General features: G+C 35.4%; 2 protein-coding genes across 5 annotated transcripts; both read right to left on the bottom strand.

The window, feature by feature from the left end:
* Positions 1-523: 523 nt before the first annotated feature.
* Positions 524-3,419, bottom strand: emc7b (ER membrane protein complex subunit 7b). Its single transcript, XM_084432860.1, has 5 exons — positions 2,982-3,419; positions 2,531-2,650; positions 2,307-2,445; positions 1,745-1,825; positions 524-1,657 (listed from the first exon to the last, which is right to left on the bottom strand). Exons 1-5 carry the CDS (start codon positions 3,206-3,208, stop codon positions 1,511-1,513), a joined length of 714 nt encoding a protein of 237 aa, XP_084288986.1. The 5' UTR covers positions 3,209-3,419; the 3' UTR covers positions 524-1,510.
* A 565-nt stretch (positions 3,420-3,984) lies between these two features.
* On the bottom strand, positions 3,985-11,059 carry katnbl1 (katanin p80 subunit B-like 1). 4 transcript variants are annotated; one of them, XM_084432746.1, is made up of 10 exons: positions 10,899-11,059; positions 9,778-9,905; positions 7,527-7,564; positions 7,136-7,412; positions 5,787-5,902; positions 5,259-5,309; positions 5,066-5,155; positions 4,818-4,922; positions 4,632-4,728; positions 3,985-4,529 (listed from the first exon to the last, which is right to left on the bottom strand). In XM_084432746.1, exons 2-10 carry the CDS (start codon positions 9,892-9,894, stop codon positions 4,497-4,499), a joined length of 924 nt encoding a protein of 307 aa, XP_084288872.1. In that variant the 5' UTR covers positions 9,895-9,905; positions 10,899-11,059; the 3' UTR covers positions 3,985-4,496. The 4 variants fall into 4 exon arrangements, with proteins under 4 accessions (XP_084288872.1, XP_084288870.1, XP_084288869.1 ...); XM_084432744.1 differs by having other exon boundaries at positions 4,632-4,725; positions 10,899-11,034; XM_084432743.1 differs by lacking the exon at positions 10,899-11,059 and adding an exon at positions 10,469-10,872.
* Between the last annotated feature and the right edge of the window lie 3,583 nt (positions 11,060-14,642).

Below are 14,642 nucleotides of genomic sequence, written 5' to 3'. Positions count from 1 at the left end.
TTCACTCCGGATGTATTATCCATGATATGGCAGAGATTCCTCCGGATGATATGGCAGAGATTCCAACATTACATCATGTGAAATGAAACACAATTTAAACATTTCCAAATCCATATTTGTGGTGCCATGAATTAGATCTCAACTCGCTTGGACATTAACATACACCACAGAAGACATTTATGGATGTTAACTGGCTGTTTTCCCATTCATGTTGTTTAAAAAGTCTCTACTCTTTGTGTTGTGATGACATGCCATTTAATTTGTGAAATAAATGTTTTAAGATGAAATTCACCCAACTAATTGAAACATTTCATCAGTCTGATTTGGCAGGGGTTCAGTCTTCCATTAATGTTTTTAGTCCAACTAAAGCTTTCCAACTACCCAGAGTCTGACGTACTTGCAACGTTTTATCAGTCACTTATTATCATGAACATGTTCCTTAAAAATGTTGATCTCATTCTCCACACATCTCACCATGCAAGCAACATGCTGAGAAAAGTAGGCAAATAAGCAAGACGTTAAGGATATTTCCCACCAAAGTTTATTTCCATTCAGTTTAAATAAGTTTATACTTCATAGCTTAAATCGTACGCATTTCTCATCTTCATTCACAGTCATGTACAAACCAAACAAGATATAGTAAATATTATAACCTAGAAGCTTTATTTCAAGTAGTTATGAAACAGAATTTGGGTCAATGTCACCTCCTCAGGTTGGTCTGAAAACACACAAGGCATCACTGCAAAGATGGAAAGATTTTTTTCCATCTATCTTGACCCTTAAGCTCAAGTGTGCTTTTGAAATATCCCAGAAGGCTTTGTGACAAACTGAGCAAAACAACTACATACAGTGAGTACTGACTTCTGCATCTGACTTTATCAGTGAAGCAAAACTGCAGCTATTGCATCAACCCAAAGCACTCAACTGCCAAACAGCCACAATATGTTCAATTTGACTTAAATCTTTAATTCTTGCTTTTATTCAAGTCGTAACGGAGGTGAAACTGCATTGCCCTCAATTCTGAGAAGGAATCATATCTGTGTGATGAATCGTATATGCAGCAGCAGAGAAAGCATAGTCTATGTTAATTGCATGACAAGATATTGAAATGTTTCAGCAAAACTGAATATCTCAGTCTAACAATCTCCTCTAGGAATCTTGACCAATCTTTTTACTTTCACACTCATTCTACTTTTAAAGTTAAAACATCCTATTTTATTTATTAAAAAAGATGAATTCATGCCTTGCTCCATCTGTACTGGTCCATTTTTTAAATGTTATGTATAGTTTTCAGTGTATCATACAATGATTAAAATAATCTGATTATTAACAATGACGCTAAAGAAGACAATTAAGCGTGGAAAAGTAGCACAGTGCAAACACAGTCCTGTTTTGTCAAGCATTTCAGTCGAAAAAGAAACGGTTCGTTTAATAAAAATAAAAAAAAAGAGAAGAAAACCAGTAAAACAGTGTTAAAGAAAACCGACAAAATGATCCCAAACACACGGCACTACCTCCTCTTCAGAGCAACACTTCTGCTGCCTTTGTTCCCTCCGCCAGACTTACTGGAGCCCTTGGAGAACAATTTAGTCATCAATTCAGAAACATCTGGCAATTCAGGGTTAGGGTTCAACATATTCATAGATTGCTCCATTTCCTGCAGAAAAAAAAGACGACGACAGAATTGTATGAATAAAGAAATATACAGTGGATGAGGATGTCTATTTAACATGTTTTGTATTACCTTTCTCATCTCAGGATCATTAGTATTTACCACCTTTGGGAGCAGGACAATGATTAATAAAGGAAGGACCATCATCATGACCTAAGGACAACAAAAACATTTTAAGAGTAAAGTCACATATTACATCATAGATAATTCATACTATTATAAATGGCCCTGAAAATGTGCATTTGTAACACTCTGGTAACGCTTTACAATAAGGTTTCATTAGTTAAATGATACAAATAAACTAACATGAACTAACATGTATAAATGCTATAGAAGTATTGTTCATTCTTAATCTCACCATTTACAACTACATTTTTAAGATCAAATGTTCAATCTGTTAACATTAGTTAATGCACTGTGAAGTAACATGAACATTTTTATTAACGAACAGTAATAAATGCTGTAAGAATATATTGCTTATTGTTAGTTCATGCATATAGAGGAGACTTACATAGTTAAAGAATAAGTAAACACAGACTGTGATTAATTTCCATTTAAATCACAAAAAGGACAACCAAATGTATCTGATAAAAAATAAAATAATAATGAACACACAGAAATCATATGATCATACCATTGGGTTCATCAGAAAATCAGTCCACCCCCAGGTTTCCCGCTTCATGAAGTATGTGTGTGGACCGCCGGATCTGAGCTGAAGAGGGTATGGCTGTCGGAGAACTTCAGAGGTTTTGATGTAATTCACCAAGCGTGCCCTGTGGTTCAGCAACATCTTGATATTAACTGAGGTGTTTGTGAGTACACATGTTAGAAGGTAGAAGAATTCAGAATGTTAGCTACCTCATTTTCCCTTTGGAGGTAATGTCCACCCGAACAGGATCAAATCTGAAAGATGGTGATACAATTTCAACCACGTATGAGCCAGAGGGCACATCGTTGACAGCAAAGCTCCCATCAGTCCTATAAGGCAAATTGATGTGGTTAATTGTGTCATCCTTGGCAAAACCTCATTTAATAAAGGAATGTTTTGAAATATAATATGCTGGTTACATCTAAATGACATTACATATAACCAGCATATTATATTTCACAATAACACATTAGCAAGACGGATTTATAAAACAGAATGCTTCCAACAAGATCATTATAATTGAGATTATCATTGTCATTTTTGAGACACGCTGCTGTAAACCGAGCAACACACACACACACACACACACACACACACACACACACACATTCATATTTACATCGCGTTTTTGACGTTAGCATTGCTGGCGCTATAACTCACTTGAGAAACCCAACATATTCCTCCCCCTCCACCAGGATTCGGGCTGTGGAGATCCAGTCTTGTGGTTTCACTCCAGGAACGACGGCTCGTCCTTCGATTTTGAAACGGTCTCCATTCGACTGAGAACCAGCTACGGGCCCCGACTCTGTGTCAGAAAACCCCCATGACAACGCAAACAGAGCCTGCAACGCTATATATACATCTAACAGACGCTTAATGTATTGCATCGTGCTTTGTCACACGATATATACGACGTACAATAATGCTCAATATTTCACTACGCGTCAATATGGACCACAGGAATAGGACTCAGCTGAAGGAAGTAAACGGTAAGCGGAAATCATAGAAGGCAGAGACCGGAAGAACATGGTACACGTGATCATCGTTGAGGCGGGGCTTTTGATGGGAGTTCCGAGTCCGACTCGTTTTCTTGAATCCGTTCTTTCCTTCAAACAGTTCATGTTATAAACGGTTAAAAACGCCACTTCAGATGATTTTACATCATGACATTGTGGTGCATCATATTAAATATTCCTAATCGTTCCAGTAAATTCATATGTAGGCACATATTGTCGTTTATTTGTTCATTTTGTATTTCATTGCCTCCCAGTTCAGTTTGTGCGTTGTGTGCGTTGATGAATTATTTTAAACCCCATCCAATTCGAGACAAATGTATATATTTCCAGTAGCCTATTGTACTTCTGCTGAGAAATGTTTTTATTTTTCAGTCAGTCTCGTAAACGAATCGTTCAGACCGGTTTCGTAAATCATCTTTGCATCAATAATATTGTAAAATACTTACTTAACTATTGTTTTTTTTTTGTCAGCAAATTTTGCAGGCTTATTTTTTATTTAGCCACAGTCTTTTACTCTCACAATCCACTACCCTTGTGATCGGGGTTGTGCCTGCACAGGATGGTTGGGAAATATTATCTTAGTTAAATAACATGTATGTAAAATATAAGTATTCATATAAACTTCAAGGTGAAAAAAAAAAAACCCATTCAGATTAAGTAAATTTATTTGAAAGTTCATTAAAAGAAAATCACTATGTACACATTACACTCAAGTATCCATTCATGATCGGGCAATGGACAACAAAACGCTAATAACTTAAAACTCCTGCAATTCAAGTGCATGACTGAAAAAACATCTAATAAAGGTACACTTACACAATCACATCCACTTAAGCAGATTCACACCATAGCACTACAAGTGCAACAGTTAAAACTTCTGCTTGGCACTTCAGTGAGTCGCCTGATTCCAGAGAGTCTCATGGAGTTGATTATGTGCCCCTAAGCAAGTCCACTTCAATGTGAAGCAGTCATTCAGTGCCTGCAGGAAGAGTTCCTCCTCCAGTGCTGAAATCGGAGTGTCTGAATTGTTCAGTTCATCTATCCCCAATTCACCACAGCCTACCGGAGCTTCAGATTCACCAGCTCCAAGCCGATCAAAGAGCTTAAAATGCACCAAGAGTCTGTAGTGGTTTTCTCCTTAGTGTGCTACATTGATACATCAGCGCAGTTGTGACAAATATGATTCTATAATCTGCAAAAGAAAAGCAAAAGATGACAATTAAGATGAAAAAGTTTAAACTGATTATTGTAAAGTTGCCTCTTTTTTTTTTAAACTTCATTAAGAACACTTCACCTTTGCCGTATCACCTACAGTTCCTGGAACTGAGCTTAAGTGACTCTTTCCCTCCCACAGTTCAAGCAGCATTGTCTTCATTGCCTGAACATTCCTGCTGGATGCAAACATGTTCGGTTACACATCCCAGCAAACATTAGATGTTCTGCCATTTTATTTCCGTATATACATATAAAAATGAAGCACCTGTCATTTGAACAGCCATCACGCAAGCTTATGGTGTTTGTGGAGAGCTCAGACCACCAATTTTTTATGATAGATTGAACCCAGTGTAAAGCTACAATGAGGTGTCTGGGAAAGATTCAACAGTTTAAAAGATTAATTATTTTGGTCAGACCTAGCAACAAATGTATATTACAATTATATCTATATATACTGTATGTGTGTGTTTGTGAAAAAGGTCAAAAATGTATACAAAAGGTCAAAATACTTACTCTTCATATTTAGCGTTAAGAATCATTTTTACTTGTGGTAAAAGGTCAACACAACAGCCTATTGAAATGCATGGCTGTTCTTCCTGAAGACTATAGAGAGAGAAACTGGTATGAAACAACATGTCTGTCAAATCTATAACATGTCTATCAAACTTTGAGTTTACATGTTGTGAAAAGGTTTTAAATACATTACCTTTTAGTAAGTACAGGCAAGCAATCAACAAGCACCCCTGTGTCTTGTATTCTGGGGAAAAAGTGAAAATAAGTTACCAAATTACCATGGTATTCTACTGACGACACATAAAATGTAGAATTGCAAACATCAATATGCCAAAACAAAAAAAAACAAATCTATAGATAACAGCAATATTAATCAATAGAGTTGATTCCCCCCCCCCATATTTTCTAAAGAAGTCTCATGCTCACCAAGGCTTGATTTATTTGATCAAAAACACAGTAAAAACAGTAATAATGTAGAATGATTACAATTTTGAACAACAGTTTTCTATTTTAATACTTATTAAAATGTATTAAAAAGCATTTTAAAACTCCAGTCTTTAGCATATTAGCTAATTTGTTGCTCAAGAAACTTTTCTTATTATTTTCAATGTTGAAAACAGTTGTGCTGCTTAATATTTGTACATTTAATAACCATGTAAAAGTCGGTTTACTGTGAATAAAATTATTAATTTTTCAAAACAAAATTATGCAAATTGCTAACCTGTTCAAATATGCCACTAATTCACTTGCGTTTTTCCGCCAAAGAGTCAAAGCAACATTCAGCCGGAGATTCCTTCCAAAGAGCACGTGAGTCATTGCTTCATGGTCCTTTGATAACTGAAATTCAACAAATGGTTAAGTTAATACAAATAATACAGTTTTCTGATAGACCACACATAACAGACGTCCCAAAAGTTAAGGGTGCACCAATTGATCAGTCGCCGATCGGAAGAGCCGATCAGATGACGCAAAACTATTTTTCTATGCGCAGCTAAAATTACTTCACTATATTCACCGGTCTGGCAGTTCTACCAGGTGTCTGAAAAGGACAATAAATTTGCAATGTCATTGCGGAGAACGGAGACATTGCAACACTACAGCAATGACGGCAAGAAACTAAGGCTGAGCGATTTTAGGGCATTTCTTTCCTTGACAGCAGTGCGCTTTCATTCCTCCCTAAACGCCCAAACTTCACATCCAAATCATCTAAATCAGCGATTATCATAAAATTAAGTCTACTGCTAAACTCCAGGACATGCTAGATAAAATAATTTTTTTCAATTGCATTAAGCCATGAAAGTGATACTGTGTTTCCCAGGCGGCTTTCTGTGATGATTACACGGACGAGCAAAGTGATCGGGTTCAGTCAGAAAACACACAGAAATGTGTCTGGCTTGGTGAGAATTCGCTAAAACACCGTTGGTTATGTCTTAAGTGAACATAAACAGTAGGGAAATAAGTCACATGTGTAACAGTATATTGGATTCATGCAATCGGTCTTCAAGTGACAGCAGCCTAATATTCTTGTGCCGTCTGTGTAATTAATGTTAATCAAACAAGAAAAGACAAAGAGAAAAAAATCACTCACTGCTCTTTAGTAGATTAATATATCTTCTGTTTTTTATTTTTATTATTTATTTCTCAGGAATTGCTATATTTGTTCAGCTCTAAGCTGTTCCTAATCACCTCTAGGACAGGGAACAGAATATGTTGCACATGCTGCTTGCCAATAAATAAATAGTTGTCAATTCATGATACTTTCTCATCTCTTATTTTTTTTAATAGTATCATTAGCATTATAAGAAACTCTTATAGTATTATTTATTTCAGTGATCGGTATCATTGATCGTTTCGCCCAATACTGCTTCTAGTGATCGGTAATCGGCCACAAAAATCCCGATCGGAGCACCCTTTCCAAAAATAGAGGGGATAAAGACTATATCATTATAACAGGTGGACAATCATGAATAAGAATCAACACAGGAAGGTTTCCAGAACACTAGCTTAGAATGACATGAACAGTCAACACAACAAGCACAATAACTGGTATTAGCATTCAGCTTAACTCACCTCAGTGAAATAATCACTGTACTTTGAGCCAGCTCCTGCCATTTTTGAGGAGTCTGTTGAGTTCACAGGGAACCCACAGTTGTCACCGTAAAGAATAGCCTGCACGTCATCAGGGCAGGTCAGTTCATTTTCTTTGTTTGCCATGTCAGATGTCCTGCTTGCGGTGGGCGATCTCCGACATACTCTTGATCCCACTCCGGATTGGCGCGTTTTCTTCTTGCTAACCAACGCTCGCTTCGCTTTGCTGTATTTGTGCACACAACGGCCCACTGGAAATCTATGGGATGGAGGATGAAACACGCTCATACCAAAGAAATGTTCCCATGTGAGCTTGTCAAACCAAGGAATAACACAAAAAGTTATTTAGTTTGCATTTGGCCCAAAAACATACCTCTCTTGATCGGTTTCGTCCTTAAGTGAATAATCCACCTGAAAAGAAATAACAGTTAAAGCTAGCGTTCCTAAAGGCTGGAATAAATGACACCTGAAAGGTTTTAAATCATACATGGGTGGTTGACATATTTGGCTAAAAAAAAGTTTTTTAAAAAAATCTCAAATGTAAGTCATGGAACTCATTGGGTTATATTCTACCAACTCTTATATTTCCAAATATATATGTGGTCTTGAAGATTTTGTCCTAAAATTTACATTTATTCACTAGTTTACTGTCTTAGTGACTAAAAATGTCATATGGTGTGACTTGAATGTTATTGTGTATTAAATTAAAAAGGGGTATAATGTGATAATGTAAGTAAATTTATCCTGATTCTTTATCATTACTATATAAAAGTATAGCAATTCTTATGTGCAAATATGTTACATTTTGCATTATTTTACTTTATCATCACTCATAGACAGACGTTTACTTGTAATCTTTCAATATACTTCAAATTAATTTGGGAATACCTTGCTATAAAAGTACCAAAATGCTTGTAACCTTTGCTGGCACTATTCCCCATCTGTCACATTGATGATTTTATGATTAATAACCAAAAAGCCTTAATATCTTTCAAAATTCTGAATGTCACACCAAATGACATGGTGTCACGCCATATGATGTCACACCACACAACAATCTGTATGCAAAAATCTGTATTAGCTGCATTTAACAAACAACCCAACATAGTTTGACAAGTGAATCATTGTTTCAGTTACTGCAAAAATCACAAAATTGTTTAAAACAGTGAGTTCTGCTCAAAGTAGCAAAGAATCATGTTTATAACACATGCATTAATCCACTTACTGTATTCATTTGATGTTGCACTTTTTATTTTAATCTGCTGAATATTAACTACATGAATTATAATAATCTTTATAGTAAATCATTGAACATTTTTTTTATTGAATGCATAAATTCATTTCAAAATGAGGATGAGTAAAACAATGACCGAACAGCAAGCTGATGTATCATTTCGTTGTTCTTTCTTTATTCGCATTATCTCGCCATCTACTGAAATCTACCTCAAACTGAAAAAATAAATAAATAAATAAAGGGAAACATTTGAGTGACAAAATGCTGTAGTTTAACATGGATTCAGCTTGAAAATGGGATAGTAGGGATTCACCAAATTGAGTTGGTGTATAGATATTAAATGTGTACATAATATAGTATCAAAATGTGTTAAAAGATCAAAATATTCAATAAACTTAACTATTAGTTATAAAATATGTATCTAAGAACATTATTTACGTATTTAAATGCAATTCATATCATATAGTGTGACAAAATAATCATATGGTGTGACAAGAAAACCCTGTCACACCTTATGATTTTGTGTCACACCATATGAGGTTTCATGTACTTAGCATGACATTAAGCAATGTGCTTTTATGCTAACACCATGCTAACTACAATATGACAATATAGTTTTGAAGGTAATTTTGACTGAAAAGTAATTTCATTTGGGCATTTTTGTGTAAAATGTGTCACACCAAAAGACAGCGCAAAAGGGAACTGAAGCAGGAGTGCCGGGTATACTTGATTTTTTTTAAACCATGAAGAGAGAAAACTCTAATTGTAACTTTCATTGTCCTTCTGAGGTGTTGTTCTTCCTCCTGAAAGAAGGAGGACCCCCACACCCCAAAGATCTCCAAACAATTGCCCTTTTAAAAAAGGGAATATGGCGTCACACCTAATGATATCCATTTCCGGGACAACACGTTTTAGTTAAGGGCTGATTCAAAATATTATGCCTGAACTTTTAGTCAAGCAGACTCACAAGTAGACATCTGGGATATCAATATATGATTTAATAAACAGAAAATGAATTCATTTTCTTGTTTTTATTCAAAATCAAAATTTGTGAAATGTGCTTGGGACAGTCACGCCATATGAGCTTATTCTGGTTTGGCTGAAAATTGTGAAAAAATGGAAGATTAAACCCATGAATGCTCTGTATGTCCATATAAAACAGCACTTTCTGAACAATATCATCACAGTTTTTGATATATTTTTCTATAATTTACTTAACATTGACACATTGGACCAAAAAAAGGCCATGTCATGTCAACCACCCACATACATTTTTGCATCATACACACTAAACGACTGAGGACCACACAATACCAGACTTTCAAGCCATTCCCAAAAACAAACGTACATTACAAACAACTGTCAATTTTTGAACCGATTCCTCTCTCACCTCCCTCATGTTCTTCTCATCTCCAGAACAAACCATACGTTTGAGAAGATCATGGGGCTGGGCCTGCTTGAGCCTGTGGACTTCTGCATGACTTCCAACATGACTTCCAGTGGCCATAATAAGGGACTCTAGAGTACAATGCAAACAACACAATAGATGGTACAGGATGCATGATGTTGTTAAAGCAAATAGTTGCAGTCTGTTTACTCAAAGCCTCGATTGCATTGCTTCCATTTAAGAGCTTATAGTCATGCTATAATCAAACCCTCATTAAACTTTAAAATGTAAAGCTGTTGCCATTGTTAGAAAGTCTGGCACAGTAGTCAATGTAGCATTGATGGCTTCATCGTAAACAGCTAAAATTTCTGCGAACTTTTTTGATTATAAAGCAAAACCTATAATAACCATTAGAAAAAAGTTCTGTATGAGTTCTCTTTATGTAGTCACAAAGAAACTCGTTCTGTGAAGGTTCTTTTTGTTGTTGTATGTTGTTGTTACAAAAACCTACAGAGAACGTTAATACATTGTATTTTCAAGAAGTGATGCGTCTCAAAACCTATCAAGACAACACTACATACATGTTATGCATAAGTTATAACATTTATACCAACCTACTGTAAAGCATATTGCATATTTCATTACCACATAAAAAAATAATTAAAAAAATCAATTTTTCAAACGGACGTCTTACCACGTAGCACGTTATGCTGAGTCAGAGGACTAATCTATGCATCGTTTGAAACCCAACTAATAAGTTTCCGAATAACAAGCTAATATTCCTGGTAAATGTCTAAACATCTGTCAGACGAAGCTTTAGGCCTCCGATGATATGACGTCGCTGTTTAGGTTTAAGGTCCGTTAGCACTAGCGCGCTAATTAAGTCACCTACGCTTTGACAAATAGTCAATAATTTGTGACTAAACTGCAAAAGACAAGTCTCGAGATTAGTCTACACTCACACTGGCCTGCGCATATCAAAGCAGCTGCTAAAAAACACACCAGATAGCTAGTTGCTAAACAAACAAGTCAGGCTAATCACCTGCTAGCAAACAAGGACTTGGCACGTACAAAAATTTAACTTGTACAACGTTAGCAACCAATCGTATTTCGTAAGCACCCACCATAACATTGTGTAAAGTTGTCTACGCATCCTTCGTACGTTATATATCCTAGAGCATGTCCATGCACAACCAGGAAGAAACGGGAATTTGAGTGGATTTCAGAGGGAAGGAAGAACCATTCAAATAAATACAAACTTGAAATGCTGGGATGGGTGAAGCACCAGAGGATTGAGGGTTTAGCGACATCTGGTGGGGCATAATGGACCTGCGCGGCTTTGGGCAACAACATTTTAGAAGGGAAATGAATAGTATGAGATTTATAACGTTACCAACACGTTTTAAAAAAGTACAAACTATTTGCACATACAACTTCACAAGGTTCATCTGGATTCCAACAGTCCTGAAGGAATTTCCATGCATGCCCTTTACAATCTAGTCCAACACAACACATCCGTTTTGAATCAATGTCCAACATAAAATTCGCAGGTAGAAAAGATAAGATATGTTCTGTTTTGATTATGACAAATCTGTATGGTTTCTTTTTTTATTAATAGAAACTGGGAGCATTGATAAATTACATTAACCATGATTCATTTTGTAGTCTGTTGATAAGAACAATATTATACAACTGAAAGAAACTTGAGTTGCCGTTTACATCTTGATTTTATGTTTTAACTTAAATTAGAGTTCGATTATGTTAACAGATTAGCCTAATACATTCTAGATGTAAATATTTGAAGTCATCCTGTGGCCCCCTTGGAAATTTGCCTCCTGGTTGAGATCCACTGTTTAATATGAATAAATAAAAAGAAGCATATGCCTTTAGGTACAAAGGTCTTTAAGATAATCAAAAATAATATTAAATGTGTTTCACTGTATGTGTTTTCAAAGTGATGCTGAACAGAAATGTTTTCAGAAACGACAAAACATCAAAAATACAGGTCCTTAATCACTATCACTGTAATGCCACTTTAATCTTCAGTAAGAATCTTGTTAGGATTGATGTTTGTTAAAGGTATAAGCTCATTTTGCTCCTCATGATGACTTTAAGTTCAAATGTGTCAACAAAGGTGATGATGACTAGCAAACAGTGCTGATGTGATCATTAGTGCATGAAACCACAAACTAGAATAAAGGGACACACATTAACTGGTAAATTTCACTCATGAATCACATTTCACCAAAGGTTATTCTCTTACTGTAAATCTAATAAATATATAGTTAAGATAGAAGTTCAGCCAACTTACAATGGATTTAAAACTGTGCATATTGCCATTAAACTACATCTCTGAAGGATATACTGGTGCAGACTCATATTATGAATGCAGGAAGATTTATGAGCTGAACTGAAATGTATTTGAATGTACAGAAGCAGCACGCCGCCAACAGACAGCCATCATTTTTTATCAATCTTCTTTCAGTTCTAAAATTATTTCTGAAGTCAAGCACAAGAAATCAATGCCATTTCTTGAGAATGTGAAGACAAATCTTCCCACATGGAAATGTGGTTACAAACAAATCATGGAAGTCAAATCTCACCACAGTTCAAATAAAAAGCTGCTGAACTGATGGGGGAAACTGAATAAAATAGCCGACATAGGACTCATATTCAGACAGCCACAAAAATTCACTAACATCTCCACCATTATTTGGGTTGAGCCTTTCAATAAAAATAAAAATAATAAAAATAAAAAAAAGAGTCAATATTAGACTGCAATAATAGCTACTTCAATATGTGTAAAAATAGTCTAACAGATTAATTAATTAATTAAATAAATAAAAAACCTAAAGATAAACAGACTTGACTTCCTTAGTTTTCATTGGAATGAAAATGGCAGACACTGGGGAACATAAATACATTCTTCACAGCACTTGTTTTAAACAAAATATTGGAAAAATTACATTTAATTGACTTATTCAAATGTACGCTTTCGTTCAATGATTTGGGGACAGATTTTAAACGTTTTTAAATGAAGTCTCTTATGCTCACCAAGTCTGCATTTATTTGACCAAATATACAGTACAAACAGAAATATTGTGACATTTTATTACTATTTAAAATATCTATTTTAATATATTTTGAAGTGTCATTTATTACGGTGTATCTGTGTATTATCTTCAGTGGCACATGATCTTTCAGAAATCATTCTAATATTCTTATTTGAAGCACAGGAAACATTTATTTTTGAAAACAGTTGTGCTGCTTAATATTTTGTTGTCATTTTTCGGAATTCTTTGATGAAGAGCAAATTAAAAAAAGCATTGTTGACGCATTTGGCAGAAGCTTTTTGCAACATTTGAGACAGGCAAAGAAGCAGGCTGGCCGCGGATCCACGTGCAGGTTAGATTTATTAAAGTACGAAAACAAAATAACTGGTGAAACCACAGAACAGGAGGAAACACACTAAACCAGGGAATGTCCATACAATGACTGACAAAAGACAAGTGCAACAAAGGTCTATATATATATATATACACAGCCAGACAAGCTTAACAAGATAACAAGGGGGCGTGGCTAATAAGAAACACCTGGAGAGACTAATCAACATTAAACGTAACAAGGAACTGCAAAACATGGCGCAAGACAGGAAATAACATAAAAGTCCAGGAACACACAAGACTGGGACACAGGTTGGAATCATAACACTTTTATTTTAAACATTTGCATTTATATATATATATATTCTGTTCATGCATTCCCTGGGAATTGGACGCATGACCTTGGTGTTTGTAGCGTTAATGCTGTTTATTGCTGAGCTTTAACAATGTAATCAAGGTTGAGTTCTGAAGTCTGAGTCCTCTAGTTTGTCTTAATTTAAGGGTGCAAGCACATGGATACAGATAGTTGGATCCACTTGTTTCTCTATTTCACAGATGTTATAGCCACATATTATATTTGCAAGTGATGATATAATGATGATATAATCTTTAAAGAAGGTGACATTTGATATATAAGCTATTCAGGCTTGTAACATTTTGCTCCTTAAATGGACATCTAATCTCTGATCTTTTGTATTAGCGTGACTAGGCAGACATCCACCTGTGATGTAACATCTTAAGTCAATAGTAAAGAGGGGAATGTGTTTGACACATTTACCATCTGTTCTCCTCTTCATTCGATTGTTGAGATCACTGAGGTTTTGGGACGATGGCTCTCATTTCACCTCTAATGACAAAACCTGGGATCAGGTCGCTGTGAGATATATAAAAAAATCTGAAAGATTAGCTGCATTGTAACGTTTTTTAGCATGAATTTACAGACAAAACCATAAAAAGCTAAGAAAAGCAAGTATAAAGATAACTGAAAACTTCTTATACATCAGAGAGAATAATATATTATTGATTAGTCTGTAAACAAAAGGGGGGTCTGCAACCACCAGATGGCGATATGAAGCTGTGAAAACTCGAGTGTGTGTGTGGGTGAGCTGTTATTTATGAACTCTCACAACTCAATCTCAAACGTTCTTCTGTGGCCTAACCATCATTTTTGTACATATTGAAATTAGTTTGAACAAGGGAATTCAAACCTCAAATTAGTGCATTAGTGATAGTTTAACCAGCCATCGTTTGTGTCTTCAGATACTCTGACCTTAACCCTAATGTAAACTTTGACCTCTGAACTCATTTTGCTTGGTTAACCTGACACTACACCTGACCTAGCTTAGAATAAATACACTTTATGGTCAATTCAGTTCTCTAGGTTTTCACCTATGACATCTCAAAGTTCAAACTTATCTCACATATTTCACTTATTTCACTGCCAGTAATGCGAGTCAGGGTTAATTTTCCTCATTTGTTTCCATA

Source organism: Rutilus rutilus (genome assembly GCF_951802725.1).
Source record: "Rutilus rutilus genome assembly, chromosome: 15".
NCBI classification, from domain to species: domain Eukaryota; kingdom Metazoa; phylum Chordata; class Actinopteri; order Cypriniformes; family Leuciscidae; genus Rutilus; species Rutilus rutilus.
Note: the sequence above shows the minus strand (reverse complement) of the source record. Positions and strands in the feature narration are given on the sequence as shown.

Coding starts and splice junctions, on each gene's coding strand:
- emc7b (XM_084432860.1), bottom strand. CDS start 3,208: ATGCAATACATTAAGCGTCTGTTAGATGTATATATAGCGTTGCAGGCT. Junction 2,446..2,530: donor ACCTCCAAAGGGAAAATGAG/GTAGCTAACATT, acceptor GCTGAACCACAG/GGCACGCTTGGTGAATTACA. Junction 1,658..1,744: donor ATGATCCTGAGATGAGAAAG/GTAATACAAAAC, acceptor TTTTTTCTGCAG/GAAATGGAGCAATCTATGAA.
- katnbl1 (XM_084432746.1), bottom strand. CDS start 9,894: ATGGCCACTGGAAGTCATGTTGGAAGTCATGCAGAAGTCCACAGGCTC. Junction 7,565..9,777: donor ATGAGAAGAACATGAGGGAG/GTGAGAGAGGAA, acceptor ATTTCTTTTCAG/GTGGATTATTCACTTAAGGA. Junction 4,530..4,631: donor CTGTAGGTGATACGGCAAAG/GTGAAGTGTTCT, acceptor TTTCTTTTGCAG/ATTATAGAATCATATTTGTC.